The 21,019-nt window shown below is 36.1% G+C and overlaps 2 protein-coding genes and 1 long non-coding RNA gene across 4 annotated transcripts; 1 reads left to right on the forward strand and 2 right to left on the reverse strand.

Annotated features, from left to right (window-relative positions):
* Positions 1 to 4,211: 4,211 nt before the first annotated feature.
* LOC131018573 (uncharacterized) lies at positions 4,212 to 6,997 on the reverse strand. Of its 2 annotated transcripts, none has more exons than XR_009100084.1 (4): positions 6,888 to 6,997; positions 6,621 to 6,692; positions 5,008 to 5,083; positions 4,212 to 4,412 (listed from the first exon to the last, which is right to left on the reverse strand). It is a non-coding gene; the product is annotated as an uncharacterized LOC131018573 (long non-coding RNA). The 2 variants fall into 2 exon arrangements; XR_009100085.1 differs by having other exon boundaries at positions 6,793 to 6,933.
* A 2,790-nt stretch (positions 6,998 to 9,787) lies between these two features.
* On the forward strand, positions 9,788 to 16,172 carry LOC131018578 (WAT1-related protein At1g68170-like). Its single transcript, XM_057947294.1, has 9 exons — positions 9,788 to 10,327; positions 10,541 to 10,603; positions 11,120 to 11,236; positions 11,308 to 11,554; positions 11,628 to 11,786; positions 11,852 to 12,003; positions 12,079 to 13,208; positions 13,346 to 13,396; positions 15,943 to 16,172. Exons 1-7 carry the CDS (start codon positions 10,125 to 10,127, stop codon positions 12,326 to 12,328), a joined length of 1,191 nt encoding a protein of 396 aa, XP_057803277.1. The 5' UTR covers positions 9,788 to 10,124; the 3' UTR covers positions 12,329 to 13,208; positions 13,346 to 13,396; positions 15,943 to 16,172.
* Positions 16,173 to 18,464: 2,292 nt separating this feature from the next.
* On the reverse strand, positions 18,465 to 20,921 carry LOC131005779 (zinc finger BED domain-containing protein RICESLEEPER 2-like). The gene is made up of 6 exons (XM_057932864.1): positions 20,764 to 20,921; positions 20,291 to 20,595; positions 19,616 to 20,209; positions 19,272 to 19,349; positions 18,816 to 19,033; positions 18,465 to 18,503 (listed from the first exon to the last, which is right to left on the reverse strand). The coding sequence occupies exons 1-6, from the start codon at positions 20,919 to 20,921 to the stop codon at positions 18,465 to 18,467; spliced, it is 1,392 nt and encodes a 463-aa protein (XP_057788847.1).
* Positions 20,922 to 21,019: the final 98 nt, after the last annotated feature.

Raw genomic sequence — 21,019 nt, forward strand, 5'->3', positions numbered from 1 at the left:
TCCGGTTAACAGCCGCCTTCGGTGTCTTCTTTTTGCCAGAACTTGTAGGAGATATTGGCCGGTTAGAAGCCGTCGCCAATATCTCCTCATTTCCTGAAAGAACCTGAGACTTTGGCCGGTTATATGCCGTCGCCAAAGTCTCACCGCTATCAACTTGAGAGTCCAAACCATCTGACGGAGAAGCTCCATTACGTTGTACATAAAATCCCCTTGAGCGCGGACTAGAACCCCCAGAGGGTGACGAACCATCTTCGTCAGATTCATAATCTTCAACGACCCCATCCTTGTGAGAGAAAACTTTCTCCAATAAATCAAGACCAATAACTTCCTTCATTCGCGCCATGCTTTCATCTTCTTCAAGGGTCTCAAAACCATTAGCATGAGTAGTGACAAGTTTATCTCTCGGCCTCCAATGAGACACCTTCTTAGCCGGAATAAAAACATCATCTGAAGGCGCACTCTCTATGTTGTTAGGCATCTTAGCAACTTCCAAGTCCTGCCCAGCAGAAGCGCCAATATGCGTATTAGTAGTATTAACTTTATTCCCAACCGGCTTAAAACGTCGACATTTATCCCTACTATGCCCTGTAATCCTGCATTGCGAGCAAAAAAGAGGCAGTTGTTCGTAGTAAAATTCCACATAATAAGAAGCGTCATCCCCTTGCACAAACATGTGTTCTTGAAGAGGAAGCGCCAGATCGACCTCAATCAACATTCTGGCAAAGTGGTCTACATCTCCGTAAGCCGAAGCTGTGAAAACTTCAGGGTGCCAAAGTTCAACTGGAAGATAATAAATACGAACCCAGACTTGGCAAAGAGAAGAGATTTCCTTATACGGATCGAAACCCTTCGTCCATTCTCTCAGCCGAAGCGATCCCTGTGACAGCTCCCAAGTAGTTCGAGTCTGAGCAATCTTCTTGTCAACCAAAGTCTGAAACTTAAGAGTAAAAAAAACCTTTGCTCATAGGAATTAATTTCCAGGGAGTAGGGATTTGCCATAATGCTTGTAGTTCCTGTTGAATAGCCGAAGTAGGCCTCGATTTATCTCCTTTCTTGAGAAGAATACGACCAATCAAAGAAAATTTATACTCTTCCTGCCGAGTTTTACAAAATTCCACGGGCAACTTAAGAATGAATCCTTGCTCAGAAACTTGCGCCCTCAAAGCCGTGAAACGATGCGCAAAAACATCCGGCCTCCGTGAAGATTTAGGAGCTGTTGCCATCGCATAAGTATGACGACCCGCTTCAGAAGAACTAGGGTTATCACGCACCATGATGGTATTATTCAAGGAAGTAATTACCTTGGTGGAATCCCTCGCCAAATCCTCAGCAGCAATCGCGTGATTTCCACCGTCATCACACGAGATCGAAGTAGGCCGGAAAGAGTTCGAATCAATACAATTCTCCTGCATCAAAAGCGAATTCGACTGGGGACTTGGCCGGTTAGAAGCCGTCGCCAAAATTCCCATCTCCCTCGGAGACCTTGGTCGGTTAGAAGCCATCGCCAAGGCCCCCTCCGCTTCGTTACTCGGAGATCTTGGCCGGTTAATAGCCGTCGCCAAGGTCTCGCTAACTACCGCTTCACAAACATGCGCAGAAACCCTAGGCTGTGAAACCGAGACAGAATTTTTAAGGCAATCGTGACGAGAAGGAGAAAAGTTATTGGAAACGGGGGGAAGATTCAGCCCCGCTCTATCGTGAAGCATCGCCGGCGACGTAGCAGCGGCCGTCGACGAGGTGTGCATGGGGACGGCTAGGGTTTTCCAGCCGGAAAGGTCATAACGCTTTTCATCGTGAAAATAAATAAAAACAACATAATTTTTGAAAAAAAATAAAATAATCATACATGTTGAACTAATTCAACATTAAAATAATATTTTTAATCAATTAATTGAATATTAAGTATTTAATTATATATACGTACACGTTATCAAGCATAGTCATTTACTTATAAATTTAAAGTACATCTACTTATTATACATAAGTTTAAAATCATTTTTATCCAATAAATAATACCAAAATCAAATCAATTATGAATTATATATCGTCGAAAATTGTTAGTGCCCATATTCTACTATTTCAATATTAATATTAAATTATATATATGGACATACTGATCATTAAATTCAAAATAATTAAAGTACATATATTTATATATAATATCCCTACTTTTGTATATAGTGACTCGCTTCACCATTTTGTATATATAATATATAAGCCTATATATGATAAATTACTAAAATATTCCTAAAATTACATAGAGTTAACTAACCAATATAGAAAAAAAACAGTAATAATTATTATGTAATTAAAATTTTAACATATGTTAAAAAAATAATGAAATTAAAAGTCAAATATAGATGATTATGCATAAGTTACCACATAAAATTTAAAAATTAAGTTGAATTTGCAAATACTTTATATGCATAAGTTACCACATAAAATTTAAAAAAATTAAGTTGAATTTGCAAAATATGCATAAGTTCGTGATTTATTTCACAATTAACTATTCTATTACCATTGATTTGTTCAGAATTACATTTGTTAAATAAAATAATTTTATTTTCTAATGCATGTCTTTTAGTAGTATATCATAACAATTATTTTTACGGGTATAAAAATAAGTTTCTATATCTTTTGATTATTAATATTTCAAAATTATCTTGATTTATCTAACTAATTTTTTTAATCTATATAAGTTTATATTTTGTTATTTGCTATTATTTTATATCTATAAATATTAAATTTAAAATTCAATAGTATTATATTAATAATTATAAAGTGTTTCATATATATTGTGTGATGTATCGTGATAATGCCTATGCATTTTTATTTTTTTTATAAAACTAAATGACATTTTGTATAAAAATAAATGATACATTACAAATTATATTTTTAATACATGCAAATGACACATCTAATTATAAAAAAAGGATAATTTTCTTAGATGCAAATGATTCTTCGCATGTGATATTCTTTTATAAAAGCAAATAATATTTTATATAAAAAATGATAATACATTAGAAATGATAATTTTAATGCATACATATAACACTTTTAAAAATAAAAAATGATACTGTGTCCGATTGGGGGTGGGGGTGGGGGGGGGGGGAGGGGAGTGGGAGGGTTGGGCCCAGTGCGGGCGCGAGTTTGCCAAAATTAAATATAAAGCTCCAAAAAAATATATATGATATTTTTAAATTTTTCACATTTTCATTATTATTTAATAAAAGTATTATATTTGAAAATCTTTGTATTTATTAATAAAATATTTAAGTTTACAACACATAATATTCTTCGCGCATTGTACATGAGGTGTTTAACGGACGTTTGGGGCAGGGGTTTAATTGCAACGAAATTGGACATAGGGAGGCTTGATTGATGCATTGTCGAGTATAGAGGGCTAAACATCGTAGAGGTCTCATGTAAGGTGTTTAATTGCTATTTTTCCCCAAAAATTACATCACTTTCCATTTTAAGACATGGTCCCACATATTTTCTTTATCTTTTATCCTTACTAATATCATTTATTTACAAAAATATCATCCTTAATTTAATCTCAACCTTTTATTTCTTATAATGGTAGGATCCTTTTTTTATTAAAAATTGTGCCCATCAAAAGTGTCGTACTTACGGAGAAAGTATATTATATGTGTAACTCACCTGAGTCTAAAATTATAATCACCGCGCAATGCGCGGGTGATACACTAGTTAATATATACACCGAAATTCAATCTCCCAACTGCCGCGATTCCATGCTACATTCTCCATTGCACCAAATACTAGACATAAAAAAAATGCTTGTTTATTTCTTTAGGTTTACACATTATCACCGTTACCAATTATTTGCAAAATCTTCTAATTGTTCATCCAATAAATGCCCATGAGATGCTTCTCTTTTCTTTTTATCTTTAGTTCAACTAATCCACATAAAACATGATAATACCCACTAAAAGATTCCAAATATATTAAGACAACCATAGTTTTAAGTACAATTATAGGAGACGTGTCACACCCCAATTCTTGAAACAATAACTATAATTGGGGTACAACTAATCATCTAAATGAACAAGGGAAAATCCTTGTGAAAATCCGAATAAAAGGGATAACGAACGGGCTTAGCCCATTTGGATGAAGAAAGACAGGTATTCAAGTGATACAAATCAATCAACAAATATAACAACTTCAGGATCACAAGTTTAGTGTCATGCTTCAGATAACCAACAATCACTGATCAAAATATTTGAGAGTTAATAGTCTAGGTTCAACAAAAGATATTGTTTTTAGAATCACAACATAATAGGTCTTAAGTTAAGGAACAAAAGACAGATACTGGCTAGTTCTGCAGCGGAAATTAAAATAAGGAGTTGAACTCTAGCCTCAGCTCTGCCCCGTCATCACCAGCCATTAACCTGAAAACATTTGAAAATAATTTTGGGCTAAGTACTAATGTACTTAGTGGGCTGCAACTTTTAAAGCATTTCATAATCTGAAGAACAGTTTATCCAATCTTACTGACATGACATAGAAGGTTTTAAAGAGAAATAACTTCTATGCATGTTAAAACATTTTCATATATATATATACTTAATTATTTTGCGCGCGTTTGCACACTCCATTCTGTTACTCGCTGTGATCCCGGACCTCTAGCCACCGACGGATCTCTGTCTCCCGCTGACTTGAACTGAGGGCGTAACCCAGTCAAGTATAATAAACCTCGGAAATTAATCCAGACAGGCCTATCATTTCTATGCTCCGGAACACATCCCGTCGAGCACCCTTATAACGCCTCTGGTTAGTGCCCGATGGAGATCAACCCACCGAGTCAGCTAACAAGTGTACACAATTCTCAAACAACGTGTTAGGTCATAAGAGAACCTCAATTGATTAACTGTACGAGCCTTAAACATGGTAGAGTGCACAAAAATATTTTATTGGATAAACAGTTTATATTACACGAATATTTAAGCTCAATAGCTAAATCATACATTTGAAAAATAAGCCCACCTGTCTAGGCAAAGCCTGTCGTTTAACGTTATCTCTGAATCGGAATAGCAGTGCTAATCCTCCTGATGCTCAAAGCCTACAAGAAATCTATTCTCAATAGGTCTCCTTGAATTCTAATCTTAAGTCATGGTGAAGTGCTTAATATTCTATGATTCACTTAGCCGGGTTTTCAAAATTTAATGAATAAATAATTGAAAACATTTCTCTTGAGTTAAGAACACCAACAATATTCTTACTCATATTTCTTTAATAATTGGAATTATAATAAAACCAATTAAATCATAAATATTCTTATTGCAAAATATAATGCAAATTATGTCATGCTTAGCATATAATAAGTAATTACTTAAAATATGCACATAATAATAATATAATATTATTATGAAAATTATCCTTTAAATAAATTAATCAAACTAATAATAGTTCAATTAATTAAAAATAAGAAAGCCCAATTTAATTAATTTGAAGGCAGTCCAAAGTCCTTAAATAAAATAAGGCCCAACAAATTTATTAATTAAAAGCCCAACTGAAACAAAAATAAATAAAATCTCGGCCCAAATACTCATAAAAATCGACCCATGACTCGAGCCCACTACTAATTAAAATCGGCCCAAGCAAAATAATAAAAAAAATCGCAGCCCAAAAACTAATTAATACCCGGCCCAACACTCAAGCCCACTCCCCAACTTCAAACCCAACCCCAAAGCCCAACACTCTAACTAAGCCCTAGCCCAACTCAAACCCATATCTCCTTCCCCCCTTCTCATATCAGACGCACACCTCACAAACACAAACGCACGCACACGCATACAGCAACACCCTCTTCTTTTCCGGCAGAGGTAGCAGCGCCGCCTCCGCCGCCCGACCGCCGTCCCCTGACTCCCTTCTCCCCCATCTCTCGTCTCTCACACACAGACGCACGCACCCAACGTCGCCAACAGCCCCGCTCAGCCCTCTCTCCCTCGGTTCCGCCAGAAACTCCGCCGCCTCGGAAGCTCGCCGGAGCAACGGCGAATACTCTCGGCTCTCCCTTCTCTCATCTCCCTCATCGCACCAACACAAACTCACGCACCCAGCCCTCTCTCCTTCACGCAGCAGGCGCAACTGCCGCGGAGCTCCGTCGCCTCCGGCGTCCTCGCAGCAGATCCGCTGTCGCCTCCTTCTGAAAATCCAGCGGACGACGGCAGCGGCTTCACGCCACCACCACCAGCGTCCTAACCCCCAACTCTCTCTTTCCACCTTGGCGACGACGAGCGCCGCCGCCTCCCTCGGTCTCTCTCTCGGCGACAGCAGCAGCAACAGCTCGTCACTGCGCCGTCGACGCACAGCCAACCTCTTCCCACCCCTGACTCGATTCATACAAGCAGCAACAACAACCAACCGATTCGACGCCTCAAACTCGAAAGCAAGCTAAATCAAGATCAAGACTCCTCTTTTCTTTCTTTCGTTTATTAACAGACTTGAAAAACTATTTAGTACTTGCTTATGCACATACATGAATGTATATATATATATATATATGTATATATCTGTGAGATGATGAATATGGATTTGTTTCTCTGCTTTAGGCTCAATTAGCACAGGAAGTAAACTAATTGAGTTAGAATTATAACCTTTTGATGAGGTTTCGGCTGGTGTTTGTTGTTGTATTTGTTGTTGTTTACTAAGCTTCTGTGAATGGAGTTCTGTGAATGGAGTTGTACAAGAATTTCAGATGTTGCTTTATTCAAAATTTGCAAGAGAGACAAGGAAAAAAATGAAAGAATTTCAAAGTTCCAAACTTACATGGGCAGTGGCGTTTTTTTTTTTAGAGAGAGAGAGCTTGGGAGTTGCTGAAGGTTGTAAGAATTAAATTATGAAATTATGATTGCAGTTCTTACCTCTGCACTTGTTCCTTGGTATGTAGGAGAAATGGTGAGTGGAAGGAAATGGGGGGCAAGGTATCGTGTGTAGTGTGGGTGGAAAGTGTGAGTGGGTAGTGATGTTAACGTTGGTGGTGGAAGTAGTGAATTGGTGAGTAGTGTAGCACCATTGATGAGTAATGGATTGAGGATAAGATATGGGAGGATTTTATTAGTCTGCATAAATACATGTATGCTAAAAATAATCATGATATAGGGTGGCTATTAGGAACATAAATAATATATCGGGACTGTAATAAATACTTCAGGGTTTGCTAAATAAATATTTCGTGAAGAATACTTGAATGCTAAATTAAATAAATATGCAATGCATATAAATTCAATAACTAAATTTACAAATATTTTTGTAAATCATTTTTGTTGGAATTAAAAATAAATTAATTTTCTTTTATCCGGCGTGAATCAACTTAATATCTAAGTTCAAAAATTATTCTAAACTTAGCAAAAAGGAACGGGTATTACAAGACGAAATTTATCGTATCTGTAGAAGATAAGCTGAATTATTTGATCACGAGTACAGATTTTTGGATCAAACAAGCAATTGCAACCTCAAATTCAACTTGCAAAAGCATAATAATCTCAATTCTAAAATTCTTATTTCTCCAAAACTCAAAATTCCATGTGGCCAAGGACTTGCCTAGGAAAGCATTGTCTGTTCACAAGAAGAAAGCAATAAAATTGAAGTGCATGGTCCTTTTGGAACAAAAGAGGATAATCTGGATCTAGGAATGAGGAATCCAATGTTGGTATTCTTCTGTTATTTAAGATAAGTAAATAGCTTAGTCGCAGCCTGTAATAAGCAAAATTTTGGCAGTAAATCAGACGCAGCTTCTTCAGAACACCTCTCTCTACCTTCAACAGATGCAGATCTGTCGTCGCCTTCATTGGGGGGGGAACTAGGGTTTGAGAGTGGGTGAGGTTGGGAAAGATGATGATGTGGATTTTTTTTTTCACATGTCACAAATGTGCCAAGTGGAGAATTCCGGCTGCCACCTTGTCCATTTCGGTTGCCACCATGTCATTTCCGGCGCCGACGTAAGAAAAAATCAGTCGCCGAACAAATTTGAGACAAAAATGAAAGGTTATGTATTTAGAAGGAGACTTTTTAAAATATGAGCAAAAACCAATTCCGTGTAACGTTATGGATTTACAGGTTACTACCCCAATTTTAAATTATTGTAATATTTTTAATTATAAAATCTTATATTTTATTTTAATTATTGTAATGTTATATTTTATTTTTAATGAAAATTTGGAATTTTAAAATAGAAGTGTAGAATTGGAATTAGATAGAAATGAGGATGTAAGCACCTCCATAAGCATCTTTGCATTGGAGATGGGATGTGCTAAGGTGGGGACCACCATTTAAGCACCTCCCATTAGAGATGCTCAAAGAATCGCAGTTTAGTTTTATTTTTGCTTTTTGTAAGGGTCGAAGAGCATGGAGTGAATTACAAATTTAGCTAGGGGTGAGCAAAAATCGAACCGCAACGCAAAATCGAACCTGCGGTGCGGTTTTCGGTTCGGTTCCAAAACTGAAAATCGAAAATTTTTGGTTCAGTTTCAGTTTTCAGTTTTTGGTGCGATTTTAAACCGAACCGATAAATATCATAATATTTTATTATATGTTTATATTTTAAATTATGTAAAGTGTGTTTGTGAAGTCAATGATGATGAAATAGAGACTTGAAGGTTTCAAGCAAAAGAAAGTTTGAAGGAAGAAGAATTGAAGACAAATATTCTTGACTTGTTATGTAACTTATGTTGTTAAACTTTGAAACTTGAATTTGTGTTTTTGTGATGTTTTAATTCCTTAAAACTTGTAGACTTATTATTATGTTTGTTGGGATTTGGCATTTGAAAATTTTGGTTAGTTTTTCTCATGTTAATGTTTGATTTTAAGGGTTAAAAAATTATTTTATAGATTTTAATAGGGATTTTTGAGAAAAAAAAAATTGCATCGGTCCGACGGTTTTATCGGTTTGGTTTCACACCCCCAATCGGTGCGGTGCGGTTTTCAAATTTAGCATCGGTTTGATTTTCGCTTTTCAAAATTTGGTGCGATTTTGCACCGAACCGAACTGAACTGACGTTCACCCCTAAATTTAGCAAAGTAAAATTTCAAACTTTATTCACTTTCTGCATCCAATCTCTGTAAATAAATCAAGCCGCTCGCGAACTATTCGGAGCTCGGCTCGAAAAAAGTTCGTTCAAGTTTGTTTAGAGAAGCTCGATAAATAAACAAACCAAACTTGAGCTTAATAATATTCGGCTCGTTAGCTCGTGAACATGTTCGTCAAGTGATTCAGCTTGAAAAATATAAATTATTAGTAGACACAACTTATATTTATCCACTAAAATTAATAATAATTGTATTAAATCTCTAATTAATTTTATTTGTTATAAGAAAATGATTAATATATTTATTATTTTGAATAAAATAATTTATTTTTAAAATAAAATAATCAATATATAAATATAAATTTAGAAAGTTTGTATAGGTTCGATTAGGCACGTGAGCCGCTCGTGAGCTTCAAAGTATTTGGTACGTAAAGTTCGAGATTCGATTCGATACTAAACAAATCAAATTGGAGCATTCCACTATTCGGTTCGACTCGCTTCGATTACACCCTAATACCCACAATACAGCCGTAGAAAATCGGAACTAAAGCTCAGCCCGCGAAGCCTAATCACCCCTACTACTCTTCTCAGCCCAAACCTCCTTTCTTTATCAATGATAGGCCCATCATGTAGAAGCCCATTACAACAGTCTATATCAATAATAAATGTCTTTTGTTAAAACATACGTATACCAAATTCTCCTTTTTAAATTACAGCTCAAACCATTCAATCTTCCATATCACTCGATCTATAAATTTAAGGATATCATAAGTCGAGATTTGATGCCTATTCCTCTCCCAGTATATTAGGATTACGTACAACTTATAAATAGCTCTCTCATAGCCATCAACAATTTTCGTAACCTCTCAAGATTTGTTTGTTTTTCTTTTGAGAAAACATCTCTCTCTCTCAAGATTTAGTTTCAAAAGTCAGGAACAATCAGCACCTAGATACACCACATCTATCAAAACCCTTATTTTTCTTAGTGATTTTCTTCGATAGTCTTTCTTCCTTTCTCTCTTAGTCTCCCTCTCTCTCTTTCCTATTGTTCGTCTTTTTTTGGAGAGAGAGGCCATGGCTTGCTGCGCAAATGTATGCAACAATGTGCATGAATTGAAGCCCACTTTGATTATGATTTTGGTTCAGATAATATTGGCCGTGGCGACTATCTGCTACAAGTTGGCCATGAATGACGGCATGCGTCTCCCAGTTTTGGTGGCCTACAGATTTATGTTTGGAGCTGCTTTTATCCTTCCTGTTGCATTCTTTGTAGAAAGGTTTCTTTTTTTTTTTTTTCGCTTGTTTGTTTTATTCTTCTATCGGCTGTATAATAATTTGCACATTAATTACAATAATATTCGCAAATTGATATATGTAACGCTTTGAATGAAATTATATCCATTGGATAGTTTGGATTCTTGAATGAAAGACGTAGACGAAAACTCGAGATATATATATATATATGAATGTTTTGGATTATATATTTTCAGGAATACGAGGCCGAAGCTTACGTGGAAGATAATCTTCTACGGTTTTATATGTGGTTTATTCGGGTACGTCTAGACGCCTTGTTCATCTTTTCGTCATAGTAAATTACAGACTCTTCTGGAAAAAAGATAAGATGCAATTTCGAGATTATTGATCCACAAAACTATTGTTAGTGTGTGTGTGTGAAATGGCGTTGAAATTTAATTGCGTTGGTAAAAATTCCTACTTTTTATGTGAGTGCTTCTTGTGACAATGTGCGACTTTTACCACTACTTTGTTGTTAACTGTTGCAATCTACACAGTTAGCTAGACACCGCAATTCAAGACCCTTGCTTTGCTTTACTTTACTTTTTGGCATCTTCTTCACAACCACACACCACGAAAACACCATCAACTCATCAGAACTATGATCGATGAGACTTTGTAGGGAATTCAAATTAAGTAGAAATGAATCAAATATGTATTCAGAAATTTTTTTTGTCACATGAAATCGAGTTAGATTTTGCAATTATATGCAAAAAGCTTCAGAATTTTCATCCATCAAAAAACCTTCATTTCGTCTTAATTTATGATTCCTGCAGGGGATCATTGGGACAAAATCTGTATCTGAAAAGCTTGGCTCTGACTTCTGCAACGTTCGCCTCCGCCATGATGAATTTGATTCCAGCCATGACATTTATGGTGGCGATTTGCTTAAGGTAGCTATATTTATACACATAAAAATGTAGGAGCTAGGGTTGAACTAAGAATTTGATGAATGTATATGTAGGTTAGAAAAGCTGGGGTTGAATTCATCGGCAGGCAAAGCCAAGGCTTTTGGTACCATATTGGGAATAGGTGGAGCAATGCTCCTCACATTCTACAAGGGGCCCGAGTTGAATATGTGGAACACCAACATAAACCTTCTGGAAAGTTCTACATCTCACCATCAACCCAAGAGTGGTCATGATCTTGCTTTGGGTGCACTTTTATCCCTTGCTAGCTGCGTTTGTTACTCCTTCTGGTTGATTGTTCAGGTTTGCAGTCATGTCTTTACTCGTGAAGTTGATGTTACATTACAAACCTAATTAATTTGTTTCTTGGTGGTAGGCTAAGGCCGCGGAGCAGTATCCATGCCCCTACAGCATCACCGCGATGATGACGGCGTGGGCCTCGATTCAAGGTGTTTTCTTCGCCGTGTGCACGGAGAAGGATTGGAGCAACTGGATCATGGGATGGGATATTAGGCTTCTCACAGTAGCTGTTGCTGTAAGTAGTTACATTACATGCAACAATGTTGAGTGTGATTGTGACAAGTGCATTGCATGGAACAGGGGATTCTGGGGTCTGGAGTGATGTTCACTCTGGTGGCGTGGTGCGTGCGGATGCGAGGGCCGTTGTTCGTGTCGGTGTTCAACCCTTTGCTGCTTGTGATCGTGGCGATTGCGGGATCCTTGATTTTGGAGGAGAAGCTGCATGTGGGAATGTATGTTTTTGAAAATGAAATGCGAGATTGAAATATATGAATGAAAGTGAGGTGAGAATTTTATGGAAATTGCAGGTTGGTAGGGGCCATCCTAATCGTGGCGGGACTGTACGTGGTGTTGTGGGGTAAAGGGAAGGAGCTCAAGAAAATATCGCAGCTGATGCCGGAGAGTGAACAGGTGCGTGTCAACATGCCCATGCCGCCGCCGCCCAGTGAAAGCAGTCGCGGCGGCAGCAGCAGTAGAAAGTCGGCCGGGGAGGAAGAAGAGAGAAGTGATTCTCAGGGAAACTCTGAAGTTTTAGGGGGTCTTTACATATATCCTTGATCTTATCGGTTTCATTTAGGGATTGTTTACTATAAAATGACACACATTGAGTGCATTGCTATTATGAAATACGATCAACTATTTTTGTATAACCCATCAAAGCTAAGCTAGATTTTGCCCCACCGCTCTTAGCTTTTGGGTAACTTTTAATCTTTATTTAATTTTGCTTGTTATTAGCCCACTAGCTTCAATTGGATGATATTTGTTTGTTTTATTTTTTTCAATTTTTGAAGCAAGTGCGAGAAGATATTAGATACTCCAGTATGAATTAATACTAATCATATGAGTCATCATTAAAGTAACATAATTACGCGTCCAACATTTTTTGTGCATGTTCAAACATCAGTGTTTGTGTTTTTTATTTTCCAAAGGAAAAAGATTAATACACTTGGCCCTTGCATCTTTATTATGTTTCTGAAAATTATTTTGGGTTGGCAGTGGTCCCGCCAATATATTAGATAACTCTCCTAATTCTAAAAAGAAATAAAAAATTATTTTAATTTTGTATGGAAATATATAAATAAAAAACTAAGACAAAATTCGGGATTAAACGTTTCCACCAAATACAGCAATTCTGAAAGATATTATTTCCACTTCCTGCGTGATCCCACCATGGTCAAACTGTCAACTTTGGCGCCGCCCAATTAATGTAGTCATTTTTTTTTATTTTTCAAAAACCAATAAAGCGGTGTCGATTCTTCAGCATTAAAAAGCTTATCAAACTCAGATCAGATAAGATTTGATCGACGAGAAATGGAGAAGAAGGTAGCAATAATATTGAGCGTGATTTTGCTCATAATCTCAGCAAATATGGTGGCCGTAAATTCCGACGCCTCCGACTGCAACGACGCCTGTACCACTGCCTGCGTTTTTCCTGACCGTAAATAAACTCTCTTTTCTTCAATTTTCAGTTCTTCCATTTTATATTTCTTCTGGTGTCGTGAGAAAACTTAATTTGAATTAAATAATAATCCTCTATAATTTCTGCTTGTTTCTTTTCGTTTTTCGATCGTGCAGCTCGACTTTCGGCTCGATGCAATCGAAAGTGCGACATAAGGTGCAGTCCAGGTATTTTTCGCTCGATCTATACTGATTTTTACGGATTCTGTAGTCCAAGTTCGTAGGCTATGTTGTATTTGTGGCTTAGTAATACCATTATAACACTTAATTGTTATGGTAATTAGCATTTCGCGTAGTATGATTTGTTATGATTTGATTTGAAGAATTTATTCACGAATCTCGAATTAGGGAAGGGTTGATGCAGAGCACTAGTTTTCTATTAACTTATGTGGGACAGAAGTAGGATTTTCCGAAGAATTAGGTAAAATTAGTGAGCTGACGAGGTAGTATCGCCTGGGTTCATTGCTTAGATCGACTAATTTGAAAATGTAATGAAAATGAGGTGCAGAAATATGAGTACACCACACACCACTCTGTTTATATTCACCTTGTCATGTTTTCTTATTTCTTTTCCCCTCGATCATACTAATAAGCCTCCAAAATCTTACGAATGGTTGTATGGAAGAAAGAAACAGCAGGAGTGAATACAAGTATATTCTTCTTGTTATGGTTTATGACAAGGATCTAATGATATTCCAAGGTGTTCTTTTGAGTGTTATTTGAAGGGTGAATGCCACTATTTGGCCCATTTTTTGAAGATGTCCCACTCTAAGTCTAATTACAAAACAATACTCATCGTTGCATTTTTTTTCTTGTTTGTGGCCCGAAAAAAATATCGACCACTAAAATTGATGTGTTCCGGTAGACATCCACATACACGCACACACATGCACGGACCCATATCTCTCTCTTCTCCCACAACTACGCCGCCGGCAGCACTCAGCAGCCGCCGCCACCGGTGTCTCTCTCTCACCTATGCTTCTCCTTCTCCCTCGCTCCTAAACGTGCGCATAACAACACACAACACAGACGCCACCACACTCTTCTTCCTAAATCCACTGCCACCGCTTCCTTCAAATTGTCGGCTGAACTGCAGCGGCACGGCTGCCGCCGCCACCTTGATCCCCCTCGTCTCCTGCTCTCCAACCCACCTCCTTTGTCTCTCTCGAAAATTGAACACAGAAAATAAAATTCCCCACTTCTATCTTCTTCTACAAAATAGCAGCAGCTAATCGAGCCGCTGTGGCCGCCTGCTGCTCTCTCCTCCGTCAATCTCCTCCTTGCCTTTCACCTTGATTACCTCCTCTCTCAAACACACGCATGATAACAATCAAACATTGAGCCCTTAGCTCGGAGCAGCGAGTCTAGCCACAACAACAACATATCTTCACTTAATTTTTAAATTTTATTTCTTGTATATCGTTTTTATTTTCTGAATGTGTGATTATATTAGGTGGATTTTTTTAAAATTTCCAACAAAACTTCAAACTCACCTAAAATGGTCCACGTGTATTGACAATGTGGATGTCCGCCGGAACACATCAACATTCAGTCAGCGGATTTTCTTGCGGGCCATAAACAAGAAAAGAAATGCAATGATGGATATTGTTTTGTAATTAGCCTAAGGGTGGAACATTTTCGAAAAACCCTCAAACGATGAGCCAAAGAGTGATATTTACTTTATTTGAATAGCTAACCAAAGTTTGATCAGACATAGTCAAGAATCTGTGTTGATCCTAAGTTTCCTATCTCAGGGAACAAGTATGAGTAGTTTCATACCTATTTATGCTAATTAACAAGTAAATACAAGTGAAAATGATATGTACAAAATTAGACAACTTGGAACATAAGAAGATAGTTGTTCTGTCTCACGGAAGGCCCCATAATGGTGTCTGTTTGTGAAGTTTAAGAGCTCTGTGTAGAATCTGTTGTTCTTGAGTGCTGCTTTATTTGAGATATCTGCAACTGCAATCTTGTGGAGGAGAAGAACCACTTGAACTAAAAATATCCTTCGGCTAGCAATGTAAACACAAATGAGGCATTTGGTTTGAGTGATAAAGGCATGACTGATTAAAAAAATACAATTTAATCAAGTGTTTGGTTTGCATGATTAGGCCGTGATGCGTAACTCAGCTCGCACTCTAATCATCCCATTGAGCGAGTATTTATCACGCTAAAGTAAGGTGAATTATTTAATCACAATCTTATTTATCTCATCCTCCATTCTAAAGCTTTCAATCTAATCAATAATCTTATCTCATCCACCAAACTAAACGCCCTTAGCTGCTTGATTAATTTGTTATAGCTTCAACAGTTATTCTCAAGATCACACATCAAAAGAACCACTTTCTTAATATACAATTAGTTTCAGTTCATCTCATTTTCGAGCTTTTTTTTTTGTTTTTTTCTTTTTTTGGGGTTTGGTTTTAAATCTCGAGTTCTGTTTATGAGTGCCTGGACTCCTATCTTTGATGGCCATGTTTTAGTCCAACACACAATGTGACAGGGTTGGTTTTCGGTGTTTTTTGGTTAATTGATTTTGGTAGCTCTTTAGATGTAGATTTGATGTGCTTATTTTGTTGTTCAGAAACTTATATCTCCAATCTTGCAATTCATTTACATTTACATCCATATTGAAGTCCTGCCAAACAACCTATTGATACTCAGTATTGTTTAATGATTTGGTTTTTAAAAATTTATTTCAACACTGGCAGGACTCCAAGCGAATGAGCATCTGAATTGATGTTTAGGAATTCTGAAGAACCGTTAACTTGGTCTAAGAAGTGGGACGAGATTCCAGTTTATAATATACTATTACTGAATAATTAAAATAAATCACCTGTTGTTTTCTGAGATGAAACCCAGGAAATCTGTTGTTACTTTTCTCTACTGTACTGGATGTGCGAGATTGTATATATGTATATGTATTTTTATTTATGAAATATATTAGGCTCTAAATACACAAACTTTGGATTTGTCTGAAATTTCACACGAAATTAAACACCCACTAATAGGGGTGTAAACGAACCAAGCCGCTCAAGAACTATTCGGAGCTCGGCTCGAAAAAAGCTCGTTCGAAATTCGTTTGTTTTCTTAACGAGCCGAACTCGAGCCCGAATCCGAGCTCGATAAAATTATCGAGCCGAACTCGAGCTTGTACATGTTCGGCTCGAACCTATTCGCGAGCCTGTTCGCGAGCTTATTCGCGAATAGGCTTGCGAACATATTCGCGAATAGGCTCGCGAACATGTTTGTGAATAGGTTCGTGAGCCTATTCGCGAATAGGTTCATTAAATTATTAATTTTATATATTTCATTTATTGAATATTCTAAATAATTATAATAGTTAAAAAAATAATATTCAGTAACTTTACAAAGTATCTATTTATTAAAAATAAATTAAAAATTATAACTCATCATTAATTAGAAATATAATTATAATAATATTAATTAGTTATATATACTTATATTTATAATTATTTTATTAATTCTAAAAGAAGATAACTTATATTGTTATTTACTAATTATAATTTAATATTTATTATATAAGCTAAATACATCTTAATTAGTCAATTAACTTTTAAAATACTTAAATATAACTGTTTATAGTTTGAAATTTTTTATATAACATAATTTTTTGTACAAGATATATAATTAGACATCTTTAGTATAATATTAATCATATTTTATATAGATATCTTTAGGCTTTAGTATAATACATTAATACTTATTATTATAAGCACATAACTTATAATATTTTTTGAGAGAGAAAATATAACTTATAAGTTATAACTAATCATAGAAGTTATAATTTGAAATTTATTAATTATATAAGATATATATATATATATATATATATACATATTAAATATATAATCATACAACTAATTTATAAGATGCTTATATAACTTATAAAGATGTCTTTAATACATTACTATTTATTAACATAAGATACTTATATTTTGTTATTAATACATATATATATATATATATATATGTATATTAATATAAGATACTTATATAACTTATAAATAAACAAGTAACTAGTATTATTATATGTCAGACATAGGGCTGTATACGAACCGAGCCGAATACCTTCAGGCTCGGGCTCGACTCGCGAAATTTTGGATAGGCTCGAGTTCGGTTCGAGCTCGAGGTCGAGCTTTAAAATGAGCTCGAGCTCGGCTCGACTGAATAATATTAAGTTCGAGCTCGATTCGTTAATTATTCGTTTATCTCGAGCTCGAACTCGGCTCGATTTCAAATTCAAATTCGAGCTCGATTTCGAATTCAAGCTCGAGTTCGAGCGCGGCTTAAATTTGCTCGATTTTGGAGCTCGATTTCAAATTCGAATTCAAGCTCGATTTCGAATTCAGGCTCGAGTTCGAGTTCGGGTCATGTATTAATAATAAATAAAATCTGCTATGTAGTCATTCCAAAAATTTCAATCCACAATGCAAAACTAGGAGTTGCTCGAGGAAGAGACTCCGATGCTTAAATAAATAGCATATTCGAGAGAATATATCTACAAACTCAGAGAGAGAGAGAGAGAGAGAATATATATCCGATGTTATTACTATGTTAATCGATTAGTCGGTAGGGCTGTATACGAACCGAGCCGAGCCGAGCCGAGCCGAGCCGAGCCGAATACCTTCAGGCTCGGGCTCGGCTCGCGAAATTTTGGGTAGGCTTGAGTTCGGCTCAAGCTCGAGCTTTAAAATGAGCTCGAGCTCGGCTCGACAGAATAATATTAAGTTCGAGCTCGATTCGTATTCGGTTCGTTAATTATTCGTTTATCTCGAGCTCGAACTCGGCCCGATTTTGAAGCTCGATTTCAAATTCGAATTCTAGCTCGATTTCGAATTCAAGCTCGAGTTCGAGCTCGGCTCGAATTTGCTCGATTTTGGAGCTCGATTTCAAATTCGAATTCGAGCTCGATTTCGAATTCAGGCTCGAGTTCGAGCTCGGCTCGTGTATTAATAATAAATAAAATCTGTTATGTAGTCATTCCAAAAATTTCAATCCACAATGCAAAATCACAAAATAAATCCACATAAAGTATCAAAATTACACAATATTTATAAAACATGACATTTGATCTTGAAGCTCCTTCCAAATCTCATCCTACAAATACCAAGAAATTCAAATTACATAAAAAAAAATCACAAATGAGTAATACCAAAAATTAGACAAATTCAAAAGAAATAACTTTATCAATATTTTCTTCACAAAACTCTCAAGACATTGTATATTCTTTGATGTCTTGAGTGTCATCCTGTAGAAAGACATATAGAAAAGTTTAGATATAAGAATATACATGAATAAATGTAAGAAAAAACATCAAAATAAATAATAATACCTTCTTTTTTCCCTTAATCCCATAAGTAGCTCGCTACCAATCCCCGGCACAAAGTAACATTTGCACCGTATCTACTACTAGAGAGGCTCGATGTGGTTCTATAACTCGACCACCCGCACTAAATGCAGACTCTGAAGCAACAGTAGTAATCGAAATCTACAACACGTCACAAGCCATCTTTGATAATATTCTAAACTTTTTACTATTCAATTTCCACCACATAATGACATCAAAATGTCCAGGCTCTTTCCATTTGATGACTTTTTCTTCAAAATAGGTATCCAAAACAGATTTCAAATCTTCAACATCATCAACAGTTTGAAGATATCTAGCATAATTACTTGGATTAGATCCTATCAAAACACTAGCATTGCCCCTTTCACTAGCAATAACATCATTTTCACTACTGCTACTCCTTCCAATACTACTACCAGCTCTATATAGCTCTATATTCCTCAACATACTCAGCATAGAGATTATTTAAAGTCTTACGAACTGTGACTTTAAATAATACTCCGTCAGCTTTAGAAAAGAAATTGCTAGCACAATGCTCAATATATTTCATCTTATTTCTAGGATCTAATGCAGCTGCTATTGAAATCATTATGTTGCAAGATCCCCAATACTTATCAAATTTCTTTTTCATTTTGTCTTTCATTTCTTGCAAGAAAAAGTCACCCGAACCTTCAACATTAGCTCCCAATTTCAATTTGATTTCAATAAGTTGAGGTAAGAAAAGATTGGATGTTGGATACTCAGAACCTACAATAAAAGTGAATTATATAGGCTAAGTATTCACAGACGCTAAATTTTGAATAGAAGTCATTCATAACTATTCACATCAGTAACATGAAGAAATAAAGAAGAAACTATGTACAGAAAATGCTAATAAGTTAACTTAAAAATTAAATAAACTAGCCTTAAACCACTTTATAAAACAAATATTAAAACAAATACTTAGAGCATTAAAATACCTGAGATCAGACCAGTATTCAGTATTAAAACAAATACTTAAAGCATTAAAATACCTGAGATCAAATCAGTAACATTCTTGAAATCCTTGAGAAAATTGCAAACAATTTGAACTCTCTTCCATTCCTCTTCAGTAGGCAAATAGATATAAGAAACATCCCTTTGCTGATATCGTGGAAAGACCGCTTTAAACTCTAAGGCAGCTGACAACATGAAGTATGTAGCGTTCCACCTTGTGCAAAAATCCAAAACCAGTTTCTTGGAAGACAATTGCAATTGCTTTGCAATTTCACTGAACATGTTGACACGTCCCTCTGAAGCTGTTACATATTTCACACTTTCTCGCACCTTGTAAATGATATCTTGAATAGGAGTTAAGCCATCTAACACCAAGAGGTTAAGGATGTGCGCACAACATCTCACATGGAATATTTTTCCACCTAAGTGAAGTGTCCCATTGAATAAGAGATTGTCCCTCAATAGCCGAACAACCACATCATTATTCGCAGCATTATCAACAGTGAGAGTCCACACTTTCTTCTCTATTCCCCACTCAGCCAAACACTTCTGCAGCATGACAGAAATTGCAATCCCGGTATGTGGTGGTGGAATGTCATAAAAGTTAAAAGTCATCTTCTGTAATTGCCAATCTGAGTCAACATAGCGACCGGTTATGACCATATACGAGAGGTTTTGATCCAACTTTCAAAGATCTGTACTCAAACTCATACGATTCACTGACTTCAACTGCACCATCAATTTCTTCTTCTCCATCTTGTAAGAAGAAATGCAATCCTTCTTTGCCATAGCCCTACTAATCTTCTGGTAATGAGACGTGGCAGTTTGCATCGCCAAATTGAACAACTCATATTCTGAAAAGCAAAAGGGCAACTCATGCACAATAATCATGTGTGAGATAATCTCCCTAAGCTTAGAATGGTCGTACTGAAAATTCTGCACCGAAGACACTGTTTCTTTCATTGATAATGTCTTCGTAACGGTGAGATTCTGCTGACCCTTAGATTTCTGAAGCTTGCTAGCAGTGCAATGCGCAAGATGCCTCAAAAAGTGCGATGTAACACCAGTCTTGTTGATTGTAAGCTTCGTCTTACAATGAATACACTCAGTTTTTTTTTTTTTTTTTGTAGAAGAATTAGGGATAGCTACCTCTTTAAAATCCTCCCAAACTTTGGATGTTTTCTACCTTTTCTTAGGCTGAAATGGATTTTCAGCAACATCTTCAGCTTGAGTCTGACTCGTATCCACTTGTGGTGTACCTCCATCCAAAGCATCTACACTAGGAGATACAAATGCCGGACTAGTAGTCGACTCTTGAGCTGATTCAGTGTTTGGAGTCAACATTTGATAGCTGAGACCACAAGAAAGTAACAAAATTAAACTAGAATACAAATCTTTATTTTCGGACTGAGAGCAATATGAATTGTGGCTATATATATAAT

The sequence above is a fragment of the Salvia miltiorrhiza genome, chromosome 1 (assembly GCF_028751815.1).
Source record: "Salvia miltiorrhiza cultivar Shanhuang (shh) chromosome 1, IMPLAD_Smil_shh, whole genome shotgun sequence".
Classification (NCBI taxonomy): domain Eukaryota; kingdom Viridiplantae; phylum Streptophyta; class Magnoliopsida; order Lamiales; family Lamiaceae; genus Salvia; species Salvia miltiorrhiza.

Coding starts and splice junctions, on each gene's coding strand:
- LOC131018578 (XM_057947294.1), top strand. CDS start 10,125: ATGGCTTGCTGCGCAAATGTATGCAACAATGTGCATGAATTGAAGCCC. Junction 10,328..10,540: donor GTTGCATTCTTTGTAGAAAG/GTTTCTTTTTTT, acceptor ATATATTTTCAG/GAATACGAGGCCGAAGCTTA. Junction 11,237..11,307: donor ATGGTGGCGATTTGCTTAAG/GTAGCTATATTT, acceptor ATGTATATGTAG/GTTAGAAAAGCTGGGGTTGA.
- LOC131005779 (XM_057932864.1), bottom strand. CDS start 20,921: ATGTTGACTCCAAACACTGAATCAGCTCAAGAGTCGACTACTAGTCCG. Junction 20,210..20,290: donor GCAGTTGAAGTCAGTGAATC/GTATGAGTTTGA, acceptor ATGTTGACTCAG/ATTGGCAATTACAGAAGATG. Junction 19,350..19,615: donor TGTTACTGATTTGATCTCAG/GTATTTTAATGC, acceptor CTTTTATTGTAG/GTTCTGAGTATCCAACATCC.